Here is a 17,556-nt window from a genome sequence, read left to right as displayed (position 1 = left end):
AGCACACCATAATTCATTTGTATCTGTTATGAGAGTACGTTGAACTTGTGGCGTAGGTTCTATGCAGCTAATGATGTAAAATGATGTAACAAAAATACTTCGAGATTTGGCAATCCTTTGTTGCAACCAGACAACTCACAACTTTGTCTTAAAGCTTGACATTTGATAACAAACATGCACAGAACGTTTTATAGTTGTGTGGTTTACAGTAACTTAAAATACTCAGTTCGGATTCGCTTGGCAAGAGTGTATAGATGAACTAATTCGACTTTTGACAATGAAGCTTCATTAAGGACCAGTGTATTCCATGGTATAGTAAATTCAATCGAAGTCGTAGATCTCTCTGAGATGAAATTCTTAAAAGCCGTACAAAATCCATTGTTTCTCCGGTAACGATTGACGCTGTGCGCAAACTGATATTGCAAGATCGTCATGTGACCAATTGAGAGATTGAGATAACTATAGACATTAGTGTGGCCAGCATATAGTACATTCAATATTGCATAAACATTTGCTTGTAAAAAATGTTTGTTCATTGTTCACATTGAATCCCACACAATTTGTCAATCACTCACAAAAAAGCCGGTGTCGATGGGTTAAGAGAAATATTCAAAAAACAAAAAGGCGGTGTCGAAGGGTCAAGATAAATATTACAAAATGCTTCGAAACACGCCTATGGCATCATGACGGGTGATGAATTGTGAATTTACGCGAATGAGCACGAAAGTCGACTGGTGTTTCGAGATGAGCCGACATCATGCTAGCTCTCTAAGAGATAAACTAAGAGGTCAACGTTTTTCGACATCTGAAGTAGCAATTAATGCGTTAAGTGTACAGAAGAATAGGCAACCCTTCTATAAGTTTAATATCTGTACTGAGTAGAATATAGCTCACTAGTAAACAATGAATGATCTGGATCTAGGATGAAAGTCGAGACTCGTAAATTAGATAGAGTTTTCTTCTAAAATCGTCGCTGAATTTTAAACATTTTGCAGCTTTAAAACTATTCGAAGGTATAACGAGTGTTTTGTGGTTTTCAATGAGGCAATACTTTTTCGGAGTTGGTCTTTTTGATAGTTGTTACTTGATTTATACTTAGTTTGGTTTGCCATTACATAATTAACAGATTTACTTCGAGCAGTTGGCAAATCGTGCAAAATTATTACCAAAATTCGAACCAAAGTTCGATTAGCTCGACGCTGCGACTACTGCGGCCAATCTCCAGTCGACACAATCACCCAACAAAGTCGGTCATTCGAGCAACCATGGATCAGTTTTTTTTTAGTTGATAATGCTTATCCTCTAAAACGCCATAGAGTGCGCAGTAAAAACGCCAATGCTGATGATGATCGGAATATCGAAGAAGGCCCGAATGCATCCAGCGGACATCACGCGCGAAAATTGGAGTTGTGACCATCCATTTTATAGAAGATCTTCACGAAGGATCTTAATTTTCGGACTTACAAAATCCAAATCATGCAAAAGTTGCAGCCAAACGATAATCAAGCGTCTCGCACGTTAGGTGAATGCCAATTTTAACCGATCGCAATTATCACACGAACTTTTTGTTCAGCGAAGAAGCTCACTTTTGGCTGATGGGTTCGGCAATAAAAAAAATTTTCGAATTTCGAGTGATGATAGTCTACAAGCCATTGCTATGTCGCCATTACATCCACCACTGGTTAGTGGGCTTCACGGGCAGAAGCAGTCATTGGTCCAAATTTCTTCTAAATAAAGCCGAACTCATTGTTATAGTCAATGGGGAATGCTATAATTTCTGGATTAATGACTATTTCGAGCTTAAATTGGAGAATGTTGATGTGGTCGAAGTTTCTACGTGCCACACAGCCAATCAAACATCACTTCATTATTGGAAAGTTTTGGTGATCCTCCAAGATCGTGTGATTTAACACCCTTGGACTCTTATTTGTAGGGTTATGTGGGCGCGCTTGTCTACGCAGATAAACTGGAGACTACAGTCACCTTAATTTAAGGTAGCATTATTTTATGTTCGAGAGATCAAATTAGAGATTTACAAACTACTCAAAGCTGTTCACATAGAGTTGTACGCATTTTAGAAAAAAGTACTGAAGATCATCGCCTATTAACGCCTATGCTTCAAGGCTTAGAAATAAAAAAAACCTTGTTTCCAAATCGATATTGACATTACCTAATAGTATACAAAATATCTTAAGTTTTCCCTCAAATAGTAGTTGCTCAATACGGAAAAAAATATGTCAAATGACTCATTCAGCGAATAATTTGATTGTTATTAAACTGTCACCGGAACTGTACGCGGCACCACCTACGCTGCAAGTGAAATCACGAGATCATATACCCTCGCGAACAATTCAATGGAACTGCTATACCATATGCAGCAAGCAGCCGATTATAATCGATTTTTTTTTTTTTTTTTTTTTTTTTTTTTTTTTTTTTTTTTTTTTTTTTTTTTTTTTTTTGAAATAAATGGCAGCCATATAGGGGTATCAAATTGAGTCAGGAAAATATAATAAACAAGTATTTTGCAAAACAATGGAAAATAAAACTAAAATAGAAAAAATTTGCATGAAAAACTAACAGCAACAACATAAGCGTACAAGCGAATGAGAAACAAAGCAGTCATAGGCATTGAAAATGTGGTTACTCTGCCATTTGGTTGAGTGGGAGCTGTGAATGGGGATAGGATAGGAGCAGAGAGGGGAGAAGCGAAGCAAACGGCTGATCGCTTGAACAATTGAGCGATTGAGACTGATTGTGCAGCTATGCAATTCGAGAGGAAATTGGCGAGCAAGTGAGCCATTGCTGCACTCGGTCTGTGGCAAAGAGGCCTCGCGCACAAGCAAGACTCCACAGAGGGTGATTGACTTGTGTAGATGACAAATATCAGTTTTTTATGCTGCTACTGCCGCAATGACTGAGTGACAAAGCGACTGATTGTTAAACGCACTGAATGACGCCCATTGGCGGGGCATGGGAGAGAGCACAAATTGCACGGTGCAGATTCCAAATGCACTTTGAGCAGAGCTGGGTTGTTGTAAAAGCAAAAACAAACGCTCACGAACAAAAACACACAGGCTGCCTAGCAATTGAAATGTTTTGCGTTTGTGTATTTTTCTGTTTAATTCTCGTTTTGCTGTGGTGTCACATTTACAGGTGAATGACGCAAAACGTGACATGATCCGACCAACAAATTTGTTTGTGTATGTTTGTGTGTGAGTGTGTGTTTGTAGCTAGGAGGCATTTGAAAAATTCGTATTTTATTGACAGGAATGCCTACGCATTTGACAAACGACAATTAAAAATGGCTTGCAGCATGCGGCATGTAGCTTGTGTGCGGGCATGCTGCCACAAAGCAACAATTGAAAGCTGTCACAGGTTTCGGTTAGCGAAATGGTTGCTGGATATGCTGGTAAACCGGTTGGTTTTGTTGCGCCACGCTTGCTGGCCAGCCCAGACTAGTCGGCTGAGTGGCACTAAGTGATTGGCTAGTTGGCTGCTTGCAACGATTGTCTGCAGCAACGTTTGGGTGCAGCCAATGTTTGACACCACGTTACCAATATCATAGCACATAGCACTTTATGCCAGTTTGCATTAGCCTCACAGAGCGGTTTGCAACCCAGCCCTTGCATGTTTGTTGGTTGAAAAGTAGGCGCGCAAGCCCGCCCCAAAAGGTTTAGTCAGTCAACGAATCGTGCAGGTTGTTGCAAGCATTGAGGCTGTGAGGCATTTGAAAAAAAAAAAAAAAAAGGATTTTACAGAGATTTCGTAGTTGTGCGTTTCCAGGAAACAAGAGAAAAACCTATTTACCCGACCACTTTCATTTGTGCTTTCGTTTTACTTAAGTGAATGTGTAAGCGTCTGATTGCTTTCGACATAACAGCAAATGCAACTCAGTGTTGGGCTACGATTTTCATTGTGGCAGACCATTTCCACATTTTTTCAAAGTACAAAAGTTAATGCGAATCTTGCTTGGCCTAGTGCTTTTTCAATTTATTTCTCAACTTAATTTCGACATCTATTTAAAGTAAGTTTTGTTCACATATATTTTTCAAAATAAATTGAGGCCAAAAATTTGGAAACTTTTTAGGGAGTTATGTTCAATATACTTATTCACTTTTCAAATAATAGCGCTTCTTCCGAAATATCCCCACATATTGGGAAGAAAGGTAGCGGAAAATCGACAGTGTTCTGAAACTTTTTTCAGAAAAGTTAAATAGGAAGTAGGGATTAAGTCTTACAAAGTTCAGAAAGTTAAAGATTGAAATTCTAAAAATAACAACCTGGTAACAGATCGAGCCAAACAAATTTACCTTGATTCCTTTAAGGTAGTAGTCCGATAACTTGGGTTTAAAAAATCGGATTTTTTTTTGCTTAATTTGAAAGTACAATGTCTTGAGAATATACTGTGAAAATTTCAGACAGAAATTCGAAATATTACGGGAGTTATAATGAGTTTCCTTGAGCGCCTCGGAGTCCTCTTTCTCAGAGTTGTTGAACTTTAAAAGCGTTTTTCTTAAAACATTGTTTTTCTGGCCGGCTCGGGTCCCAACTTTTTTTTTACCGAACCGATTGCTTTCAAATTTTAACAGGTTGTTCTACATACTTATATTTCTCGTCGGTACTAACCAGAACTTTTTCACCCCTAACTTTTTATTTTACCACCCTTTTCTTGCTAAAATAAATGGACATTTTTTTCAAAGTCCGCCATTTTGTTATTTACCCTGGAAATTTTACTTCAGTAGAGTGACATATGGTTGATGAGAAGTATGTGCTTAGGGACTTTTCTCGGCTTGCAGGTGTGGATTTTTATGTTGCAGTGCATAGGAAGAATGTCGAAAAGGAGAGAGAGGAGTTAAAACAAAATTCCGGAAATAATTAGCAGTTGAAGCAACTTTTATTACAACTGGAACTATCAAAACTGATTTACACGTCTAAGAGTGGTTGCAAACTCGGCTTTTGCCATTCATAAGACAACATGAGGTGTCCACATATTTTTGGCTTGATTTTGACTTGGTGTCAAGAAATTATAGACATATATTATCGAATCGAAAAATTGCGTGGTATAAGAAGAACAGTATAGCTTTTGTGCCAAGATATGCAAATCCCTCAAACGGTCGGGAGCTCAGACCGTTGAAAGATGTTGGGTGCTGGTAAAAATGGCTTAAAACTGACTGATGATACCACAAACTATTTTTCGAAAAAATGGATTTCACCAAGCAAAAAAAAAAATACAGAAGATACTGTTAAGAAGCTAGTGGGAGGTATGTAGGAAAAATTTTATTATTTTTAAAAAATAATTAATCTACAAAATGTTTTTGTTTTTAATAAATGAATAACATGAATCTGTTTTCTTCAATACGGTTCTGTTAAAAACGGTGTTTCTGCAAACCAATTTGAAGAAACAACGGAAAAACTGAGCATGAGACGGGCCACATGTCAACAGTTCGCTGACCTTTCGATTCGTGCATAAAAAAAAAAAAAATTTTTTTATTAAAGGACCTCAAGAATGCCTAATTGAGAATGATTTGAAGGCATTTTCAGCTGGGAAAGTTCCACATCCAATGCGATACATAACCCGTCAAAATTAGTTTACTGGGATCTGATGGAAAGATATTCGACAGGAGCCTCAAAAATACTACCTTCCATCCTAGACTGTCAAATAAAAGCGATCCAATATTATACTATGGAGATGCTTTTCTGGATAAAAGCAAAAATGTGCGCTCTATACTACCTTAAATACTGGAGAAGGTAGCATGCTGCTATATTCAGAGGAAAAAATTGCTCTAAAGTGCAAATTGATGTGGGATAATGATATCAAACATGTCTTAAAACTTGTTAAGGAATGGTTTCAAAACTAAAGAATTAATATAATGCAGTTGCCTGCCGAAGCTCCTGACCTAAATCCGATAGAACACTTCAACTGATACCAATCTAGTTAATTCGATGACTCGTGGGTGCAGTTTGCAAAAATAAAAGCTAAGTATATATTTTAATAAGATAATTAAAAAAAAATCGGTGTTACTTAGTTTTCAGTATTTTGTTTCAATTATACTTTTTTGTAACAAAAAATTAAAAAAAAAAAACTTTGTTCCTTGTAATGAAGTATAGGTACTCATTTCTTTGTTAAAAAGCAAATACTAAATAAATATCACTTTAGTACCATACTAAGTATTTGAAGACAACGAAAGCAACCAACTTATTTCACTGAATATTGCTGAAGCCGAAACTTAAACAAAAATTATTCATTCTGCAGCTTTAATTTTGTTTACTGTTAAAAACAATATATTTTGGTTAAAAACAAAAATAGAAATTATATCAAGGTTGAACAAAAATATTTCTTATAGATTAGCGTTTAATCTAATATATGAGGAGGTAATGGATCACATAATTTCAATAGGGAAATAACGTTGAATAGAGTCGATAAGAGAGTTAGTGCAAGCAACAGATTTTATTGCGTTTATTAAAATCATAATACTCAAATACCCTCGATTATAAAAAATTACCAACTTAAATGATATCGAATGTAATTGTGGATAATATTTATTTATTAGAAGCAAAGATTTTTTAGAAAACTAATTTTCTATTATGAATGTTGTAAAGTGACGCCGAACGCAAACTCCACTTCTTTCAAATCAAGGATTTCATGCTTCTACATACGAAAGAAAAGGTGAATGGCGTACTTACTTAATCTGCCGAAACTGTGCGATAGCCTCTTTTTGAGCTTCTGCAATGCGCCGCCCTTCTTCTCGCGCATTGTCACGCCTGAAATGATAAAAAAAAATATGTGGTTAATTAGAATAATAATGATTGCCAAGATACATATAAATCAAGTATTAGTTTTATTGTAAAAACTACAGTTATGGATTAAAACAAAAATTCATTAAGTATTCACAAATATTTTATTTTGCGTAATTATATTAGTTAGTTAGTCTAGTGATTTTTGCCACAGAAAAACAAAAATATTTAATGGCGGGTTTGCGGGAAGTGTTGATTGGCGATTGAAGCACATCAGAAACTCCAAAAAGTTTACCAAGGTGCAGCACCAAGTGTAACAACGTGCCGTGACTGTCGGTTCAAAGACGGCCGTTCGCGTGAAAGAAGGCCAAGAAACCTTCGAAGACGCTGAATTGGAGAAGTTGCTCGATGGGGTTACGGTTCAAACGCAAGAAGAGCTTGCTTCAGCTTGGTGGTTACCCGCCAAGCCATTTCACAGTGACTGCATGCGGTATTGGAGCCTTGCCAGAAAGACAAGAAAAGGTTGTAGATACTTCGAATAATACATTCGTGACAATTTCCAGAATAAAATTGAATTTTGTTTAAAAATAACAGCGACAACTTTGTGGTGCACTTAATATGTATGTATGTGGCGCAGAACATTCAGTGAAGTCATGGCAAATTTGCCTCAACCGCGTCGTATGTTAATGACGATAACATTGAACAGTTAAAGAAACAGTGCTTAAAAATCGTCTTGTTGGCGTCAGAAAGGTAGCAGAAGATCTCACATCTCTTATGGATCAACTCAAAATATTTCGGTTAATATTTTGGGTACGAAGCGTGTGAATTTTAGAACTAAAACTGGTAACAGTTTAAAACTGTAGCGAATGGTGTTGTAAGCCCGTCAAACATCCATGATGTTCGTTCCACTGAGTCTCAAATCGATGAATAAGGAATACTACATGGCCGTTGTGAGGCTATTCGCATTCCAAGTCAAGCAATTCGTCACAGATTTTACAGCTCGACGATGAGGGTCTCAACGACAGAACGAGAGTAATCGCTGAGTCAACGTTTTTACCGACTCCTAGTGACTTTTTTGCTTTCGAAATTGAATACTTTGCTTCGGAGAAGCTCGGAAGTCCACCGAAATCATTAAAAGTCATACACTGAAGGCTAGCTATGGCTCAATGCTGTATTTTTTGTTAGTCCGGATCAATGTTGCTCAGGTGACATGCAAAAACGAATAGTTAGTTATTTCGGTTTTATTTAATTAATTTCCCATACACTAATCGTGGAAATCTATAATCAAAGTAATTATGTATGTATGTACATATTTGTGGCGGCATATTTGAATGTTTGAATTCATAGAAAACACGCATGAATGTAGCACATACACAATAAATGTTCAAAATTTATGGCCAATCACCAAAATTACACACATCTGTTTTATTAAGTGTGCTCGGTCTCCGCAGAAATAACAAAAATCCAATTTATCCTAAATAAAACAACACAAATCATTTAGCAGCATATAAACATGTACAGAATAAACACACACACACATATATATATATACATATACGTATGGTATATTGTATATTATGTGAGCGCAGCCAACCGCGCACTGCATATTAATTGTTGCTATTTGAGTTGTTGCTGACATGACAGCGGCCAAATCGACTTTGAAAGTTTAACAAAATATTTACATTGTGTCAGCTGCGCCATGGCAGGCGGAACGCTTACGAGGGCTGCTTAGCTGTTGATGGCGTTCCATCGCTTTTCGGTTGCATATCTGCCGTCGCTGTGGTCTCATGAGAACACACACATATGCATACATGTATATGTGCCTTGATATGTCTATATGTCAAAGGAAATATGTGAAAAATTGTACAAAATCGCGTGTGTGACTGCTGCAGGCTAAGGAATAGCGTCGACACGAGCACTGCTAAACATGCAACACAATCAATCAAATCAATCAAATAAAAGCCACCAACACAGACACACGCGCTTGTAAGTTAAAAATGTATGTACCAGCAAAAAAAAAAAAAAATAACAACATTGTTTGTTATTAAATAAAGTTAGCTTCATGGCAACAGTAGCGCCGCAACCGAGCGCATAAATTGTGTGCAAATCAACACAATCCGGCAACGCTATATAACGGTAGACAAATGGCGGTTGATGAAGGGCGATGCGGCAGGCATGAATGGTTCGTTGGTTAGACGATGGTTTTGGATGTGCAACAGATGCAATGGAACGTGAAAAATAAATTGCACTATAACATCAATCCTCGCCGCTGTTGCTGCCATCAGCGGAAAAATGGCAGCGGCGCTGTGCCGGCGAGTAGAATAGAAATATAATAGTAATACGAAATAAAATAATGCAAATAATGCCAGCAATCGCTTCATATTGTGCGCACGGAAATCCCAGCGGGGAAATTTGCAACGCGCTGGCGAAAATCTTTGCGAAGCATTTTTATACCCTTTTTATAAGTCACGACCTGAGGGCTTAGACCAATAGGCAAAAGAAAACATCCGTTTGTAGGCAAGCTAAACTGAGAAGACAAAATATCCCTACCCAGGGCTAAGCGCTGGCCTTGGGACCCCCAAGTAATACACACTACCAATTTAAACAAGTAAGGAAGGGCCAAGTTCGAGTGTCACCGAACATTTTATACTCTCGCATGATAAAGTGATAATCGAGATTTCAGGCGTGGTTGTGAACCGATTTCACCCATATTTGGCACATGTCATCAGGGTGTTAAGAAAATATTATATACCGAATTTCATTGAAATCGGTAGAGTACTTCCTGAGATATGGTTTTTGGTACATAAGTGGGCGACGCCACGCCCATTTTCAATTTTTAAAAAAAGCCTGGACGCAGCTTCCTTCTGACATTTCATCCGTCAAATTTAGTGTTTTTGACGTTTTTTGTTAGTCGGTTAACGCACTTTTAGTGATTTTCAACATAACCTTTGTATGGGAGGTGGGCGTGGTTATTATCCGATTTCTTCCATTTTTGAACTGTATATGGAAATACCTAAAAGAAACGACTCTATACAGTTTGGTTGATATAGCTATAGTAGTTTTCGAGATATGTACAAAAAAGTTAGTACGGGGCGGGTCCACGCCCGCTTTTCCAAAAAAATTACGTCCAAATATGCCCCTCCCTAATTCATTTTAATATCTTTATTTATGGCTTAGTTATGACACTTTATAGGTTTTCGGTTTCCTCCATTTTGTGGGTGTGGCAGTGGGCCGATTTTGCCCATCTTCGAACTTAACCTTCTTATGGAGCCAAGAAATACGTGTACCAAGTTTCATCATGATATCTCAATTTTTACTCAAGTTACAGCTTGCACGGACGGACTCTACTCGTCACCCTGATCACTTTGGTATATATAACCCTATATCTGACTCTTTTAGTTTTAGGACTTACAAACAACCGTTATGTGAACAAAACTATAATATTCTCTTTAGCAACTTTGTTGCGAGAGTATAAAAAGAAAACAGCATCGAATGAGAGATCCCCCTTTTATGACGACCCCTACAAACGTGTAAAGGATTACGATTTACGGCATGCACCTAGAATGTCCGGTAAGGAAGGTGCCACATGTGATGGACGGGACAAGGACTAAGGCGAGTAGGTCCTTGTGGCGTTTACTATAGTGGCCAAATAAAGAAGCACGAATTCGGTGTGAGATTCATCGTGGTAGAGAGACTGGAATTCACCCCGGTGGATGAACGTCACAACGTTCGGTAAATTCAGCTTCCATGATGAAATATGCCCAAATCCGCTGAGGCTGATCGGCTTCGCCGGGGACCGAAATAAGGTTACCTGTAGTACGATTTGCCAGCCACCTGACTTTCTCTGGGTCGAAAAATCACCAACCAGATCGATTAAGTTGTGATAGACGAAAGACACGTTTTAGACGTGTATAATTTCAGAGGTCCTAATATCGGCTTGTTGCAGCCAAGATTCGCCCTCGCCTCTGTGCAAAAAAAAAACGCACGCAACACAAGGAAGGTTCGACGTCGAGAAGCTGCAATCACCCCAGATAGCCGAACGATTTTATACTCGACTTGCACTCCTGCTCGACCATTTGTTTTCGGAACTCTGGTACGATGAGCAGCACCATGTCACAGTGTAGAGAAAAAAGCAATTGAGGAAGGAAGCGAGACGCATTTGCAGACAAAAAAAGAGAGAGGCCGAAATGCGTAAGTACGAAGAGCTTGACAGGTTGGTCGACAATGGTGATGCTCGAAATTTCTACTTAAAGATGCAGCAAATAACAGAATGTTTCAAGCATATTCTTGTAGAACGCCCAGAGGTGATCTAGTGACTGGAGCGACGGGACTCGATGAATTGCTGGCCGAGCTATTCAAGTACGGTAAGGACCATGCAATAGTTTCTTTGCGGAATATGGTCGGACGAAAGCATGTCCGAAGATTGGCATTTAAGATTTTCCCAATCCACAAAAGGGAAGAGCCTACAATCTGTGCCAACTACCGCGGATTAAGCCCCCTCAACATCGCATACAATGTTCTATCGAGTGTATTGTGTGAAATATAAAACCCACTGTCAAAAAACTTTGGACCTTGTTAGTGTGGCTTTAGATCAAGAAAATCAAGAAGTGACCAGATATTTTCCATGCGCCAAATCATGATAAAGACTCGTGAAAAGAGGATCTACACCCCACCTCTTCGTCGATTTCAAAGCCGCTTTTGAGAACACGAAAAGGAGCTGACTGTATGCTGCTATGGCTGAATTTGGTATAACGTTGAAAAGAAAAAACAATCACGCCATAATATTCGTGATTTAATCCATTCTATGGCCGAGTTGAATATTTGAGGTTGCTATAAACCACACTAAAAGCGCTTGTATATCGAAAAGCACTGAGTTAATGATGTCGGAGTTCTTAAAAAAACATAAATTTAATTACATACTTCAATTGTACTGTACACAACTGAATAATTTCAATCTTCAGTACAAACACCAAAGCCTAGTAAATTTACTATTGGGTTGATTATCACACTATTTTGGTTCAACTTACAAATACATTTGAGCACATATCCATACTGGTTTGACGCCTTCAAGCCAGTGGACAGCATTTATGCACCGTTTACGGAATATATGGGGTTGCATAAAATTCAGCCATACCCACGCCAGTTGCATACTTAAATAATTTATGTGTTATAAAACCGTTACCGTTTCGCTAGTTATTTGTAGCTTAAGTGCATTTTACGTCGACGAATTATCACATTATCTTTAAGCTACTGGGACAACAGACAGGTAGGTGTGAATCAGCTGATATGTGAACAATTGCTCATAGTTTGTAGGAACGGCTCGACAAAATGGAAGCATGCTTATTGATGCATTATTCTGCGAATTTTATAGTTTCAATACACTGAATACCTCTAAACAAAATATGTGTACTTTATATTTTATTTGTTTACGAAACTTCGAGCTGAATAATTTAGCAAAATTTATATGCAAAAAATATTTGTTCATCAAAGCCCTAATAGATTTTTCAAGTATTATTTGCTTTCGCACGTATTTGCTGAGGAATATTTAAAAATGTATATTGCTAATTGGTGCATAAACATTTAGAATTCGCCAAATGGTCCCTCAGTCGATTTAGCGATATCCGCTTGTCTGTCACAAAGATTTAATATAAGATATCGATCAGAAATGTTACAGGCATCTTTTTCTTTTATAGAAGCTGCTTATTCGATAGAACCACCGATATCGGACCACTATAACATATAGCTGCCATACAAACTGAATGATCAAAAACAAGTTCTTGCTGAACAACTTTTTTATTTGACGAGATATCTTCCCGAAATTCGACATAGATTATTGTGTCAGCCAACGGTGCAATCCCGCAAGAAATTTTTTATATTGGATCACTATAGCATATAGTTGCCATACAAGCTGAATCATCAAGAATTGAAAACTTGCACCGTAATAAATTTATTGTTACAACTTGATTTAAAAATACTTGCTGTCCCTCTACAGGTTAGCTAATTAACTCCAAATATCTGCCTAAATATATTGCAGAATATTATAGCAACAAAGATATTGACTGCCTCAATGATTACACTGGTAAACACTGTTCTTGCCACATTAACTTTTTTATGATTTTTATTTATGTTGGTGTACCGACTTCAAAAATATATAGCAGTTTTGTTACTATCACATCGAGTTTTCTTGTGAAAGTTACATATGCATTCTGACCTCATATTCGTTTCTTTGTTTACATAACTGCATTTAATAGACTGTGTAACTATTGTGTTTGCTAAATTATATTTTATTTACATTAGTTAGATCGCAAATACGAGTATGCCACGAAAGTGTTTGAACAACCCGGACAATTTTTGTTCTGTGTGTGGAGAATTAACTTTTACATCTCAGCGTCGAAATTTCGTTTCACTAATTGAACCGTGCTACTTAGACTATTTTGGTTTTCCTGTGAGGAATCAAGACAAATCTTGGGTTCCACATAAATGTTGTCCTCTAGTGAACCCTGATGACATACTTTTACCACCGTTGCACATAAAGCTCGGCCTGATAAAAAATTTCGTAAAAGCTATGTCTAAAGATGGAGATGGATTTTTATATCTAAAAGAGAAATTCCGTAAACTCAGCGAGGCGAAAATCAAAAAGGGAATATTTGTAGGCCCACAACTACGGCAATTTATGAAAGATAAGAGCTTTGAAGAAAAACTGAATGAACAGGAAAAACTCGCCTGGAAATGTCTTGTGAATGTTGTTCAAAATTTTCTAGGTAATCATAAAGCGGAAATTTACAAAGATTTAATAAATGAACTTATGATATCATTTAAAGCTTTGGGGTGTAATATATCCTTGAAAATATATATGCTGGACTCTTATCTAGATTTCTTTCCGGCAAATTTGGGTGCTGTGAGTGACGAACAAGGTGAGAGGTTCCATCAAGACATGTCCTTAATGGAGAAGCGTTATCAAGGGAAATGGAGGCTAGGAATGCTAGCAGACTATTGTTAGAGACTTAAAAGGGACCTACCGAAGCTAAATATTCAAGAATATCATAAGTATCTATTAGATATTAGGAAATAATTCTGTAAGTGTTCCTGAATTTTATACTTTTTACGAAAATATATGTTTTGATGTCAGAAGAAAACATGATGTGTACATTTTTTATTTATATATTATTATTTGGTGGCCCTAGTATATTCAAAGTGACAAAAAAAATTACAAATTTGTTGACTAGTGTTATTAAGCGGTTTTCCATGTGCTACGGCCAAATTGATTGATCATTGATAAAATATAATAAAACACAAAAACCGATTGACAATCATGCGGCAATAAATAATAAATTAATGATAATAAAAACGTAATTGCATATGCAAAGAAATTGCGAAAACGCGTCAACGTCAAAAGCGTCTAGGCAAAATACATTTTAACAGCAAGTACATACAAGCTCACATACATACTTGTATGTATATACATACATACAATATATCGATATATGGGTGTGTTTGTGTATGCAATAAGAGTCTGTATGTTAATTAATTGCTTATTTCACTTTCAGCCAATGCAAATTACACTGCTCGCTCAGACGTACAATTTTGATTTGCAGGCAATCGACCAAAAACGGCTGCCACGCTACCAGACAGACAGCCAGACACTCGCACAACACAGACAGACGATCGCAAGCTTCGAACAAAGAGAAACGAACACACGCGGATACATACGTCGTACATTTACACAGGTTGCCCGCTCTGCTCACCTAATCGGCTGCCTAGCGATCAAACAGTTGACAACGAGTAGAAACATAGCGAGAAGCGTATGCTTTTATAATAATAAGAATCACATAGTAGTTATTTGACCGACCGACTTCTACGATGTTGAAAATAATTATCAAATTTGCTCTACAAATGGAGAATTTAACAAGCTTCAAGGTATACCCATAGGATAAGTTCAAGCCAGCTACGAAGAATATGCTCAAACTATCTCTGCAGAATGCTAGGAATAAAAACTGCTTTTATCGCGACATCAAATAACTAATAAATTAAGCTTTGTGTTTCCCGAGGTCGAACACAAGACCCGCTGTGTAGTGGTTATGCATCTAGAACACGCAGCTACCGCTTTAACGAGCGCAATTTATGCAAAGACACTGCCAAGATGTCGATGATGTTAATAGCGCCTGTGTTGATGACGGTGGTGACGACAAAAGACGAACGTGACTCGATAAACACGTCACACAACATTTCGCTACATTCGCATTGAGTTTGCCAGTTGCAACCAAGCAGTTATATTGCAATGCTCTGAGCGCCTCTGCGAACGAGTTATTCAGTTAGCTGCTGTTCGTTGAAAATGGCAAACGGTCTTGATATTTATTTGCATATTATTTGAATTATATAACTTTTATGTGTGCTTAACACATACTCTTAGTATTGGTAGTTATGTAAGTCGACTGTCGGCAGGCTTCCAGCTGAGTTTATGCATTCAGATTCTAAACTGACTGCGAAAAGTCTGACTATCTACCGCCTTTCTCTTCCAATGTGTCTCCGTTCGTACGCTTTGTGTTAAAGATATGTGAGCTTCAGCTTTGCATTGTGCTTTGACAAATGTGAATTCATTCCCTATATTAACGATATTTCCATATTTCTAAGTATGTATATGCATATATCTAAAAAGCAACACTTCCCCAGCCAGCTGTATGACAGTGAAAGCATAATAACACAAGAAGATGGTGAACCCGATTCCACAATCGATGGCGATGGAGCAGACGTTCGACGTCTGAAAAACAACAAAGCGGCGGGGGTCGATGGAAGGCCGAAGCGGCGAAGGACTGAGAAGAAACTTCCATCCGCTTTTTGGAAGAATAAGATCGAACGAAAGCATGTCTGACGATTGGAATTTAAGTGTACTCTGTTCAACCCAAGCCTTTTCAAGATCGCATATATGGTGCTATCACAGAACTGCGTGAAAGATTAAAGTCCATCGTCAATAAACTGATTAGACCTTATCAGTGTGTCTTTAGACCTAGAAAATCAACAACTGACCAGATTTTAAACATGCGCCAAATCTTGGAAAATACCCATGAAAAGAGAATCCACACACACCAGTCATAACTTCTAAGTCGTAGATAATTTCGTCTATCTTTGAATTAGCATTAACACTAACAATAACGTCAGCCTCGAAATCCAGCTAAGAATAACTATTGCCAACAGGTGCTACTTCGGACTGAGTAGACAATTGAGCAGTAAAGTCTTCTCACGACAAACAAAAACCAAATTCTACAATTCACTCATCATCCTGCTATATAGTATAGAGGCATGGACGACGACCACATTTGACGACTCGGCGTTACGAGTTTTCGAGAAAAAGGTTCTGCGGAAAACTCTTGGTCCTTTGCGCATTGGCCACAGCGAATATCGCATTTGATGGAACAATGAGTTGTACGATTTTGTTCAGCGAATTAAAAGGTAGTGGCAAGGCTGGCTAAGCCATGCGTCCGAATGGATGAAAACACTCCAGCTCTGAAATTATTCGATTCATTACTGTCGGAGAGAGCAGAGTAAGAGGAAGACCTTCACTCCGTTGGAAGGACCAGGTGGAGAAGGACCAATCCAATCGGCGTCAAATAGCGAAAAGGAAGAACGACTGGCGCGCTGTTGCAAACTCGGCTAAAAGTTCGTAAGCGGTGTCTTCCCCAATAATGAAGAAGAACTGATATATACCTAATGTAAACTTAGTTGCTTGAGTTGCCTCTGAAAGAAATTAACTTATTTTACTTGCGAATCATAAATGGATTTAAATATTAATGTTGAGGTATATAACATACATATGCTCGTTAAGAAACAAGACGACTTACTGAAAAGACAATGTTCATGAAAGTCTCTCAAATATGCAATATGCTTCAAGGTTGTATAAATACAAACAGTCATTACTCATTCCTTAAAAACTAATCGCAAACAATTTTTAGGGAAGTTATCTAAAGAGATAAGTTTATTTTTATAGCAGATATTTTGGCAAAATAATTTAGAATTCGAACGCATTGCTATTTGATGTTAATTTCATACTTCCGAAAGAAAAAAAAAACAACACTCATGTGCTCACAAAGGTTATCTTATCTTTAATTTTGTTGCTTTTACTAATATTTTTTTTCTTTATTTATCGCCAACGCAATAATCAACACAATTCATTTTTCAACAAGGCCACCGACAGCATACCACCCCTCCTCAGTTGCCCACTCACTCGCTGCCGAACACAGACAGTAACCACTTGTAAACCAACCGGCATTGTCATTATCAACGAACCGCCACCGCATCGTCATCATCATTCATGAGAAAGTCGACGCTCGTTCGCTCATCCGCTCGTCCGTCAAACTGTTAGTTAGTGATATTATTTTATTTTATTTATTTGATTATTACATACAGACAGACATGCTATCGTGCGTTGCTTAATTCCTACTGCGGGCGACTGAATGATTTTGTTTTTGTATGTACATGCACAAGCATGCACACATCCGTAAACAGTTTCAGGTCAATGTGCTTATAAAAACACTTTGATTATATTTCGCTTCGCTTCATTTCATTTCATTACACTTCGTTGCAGTTCGTTGATATTTCACTCGTTCAAGTTGTGATTTTTATTTATTTTTTTACGTTTATGAAGTATTTTGCAATTAAATTGGAATTTTTAAATTTTAATTAAATGTGCATTGGCATTTTGACATCGAGCATAACACAAAAAGAAAACAACAACAACTCGGTAGTGACGCATTCATGTGTAATGAAGAATTGTTTGTTGTTGCGCGTTTTCGTACAAGCTGTTGAACGAGATGAGTGTGTGTGTGT

General features: G+C 37.6%; 1 protein-coding gene across 3 annotated transcripts in view; it reads right to left on the bottom strand.

Moving 5' to 3' along the window:
- The window catches only part of LOC108965644 (cyclin-dependent kinase 14), a 327,367-nt gene that overhangs the window by 206,365 nt on the left and 103,446 nt on the right, over window positions 1-17,556 (bottom strand). For all 3 annotated transcript variants that reach the window (XR_001993122.1, XM_018928188.1, XM_018928189.1), the window contains exon 2: window positions 6,685-6,762. Coding sequence is in view for 2 of the 3 variants with exons in the window: in XM_018928188.1 (XP_018783733.1) it covers window positions 6,685-6,762 (78 nt within the window). In the remaining variant the exon portion in view is untranslated. The remainder of the gene's footprint in view (window positions 1-6,684; window positions 6,763-17,556) is intronic.

The sequence above is a fragment of the Bactrocera latifrons genome, unplaced genomic scaffold (genome assembly GCF_001853355.1).
Source record: "Bactrocera latifrons isolate USDA-ARS-PBARC rearing strain unplaced genomic scaffold, ASM185335v1 scaffold_143, whole genome shotgun sequence".
In the NCBI taxonomy this organism is placed as follows: Eukaryota; Metazoa; Arthropoda; class Insecta; order Diptera; family Tephritidae; genus Bactrocera; species Bactrocera latifrons.
Note: the sequence above shows the minus strand (reverse complement) of the source record. Positions and strands in the feature narration are given on the sequence as shown.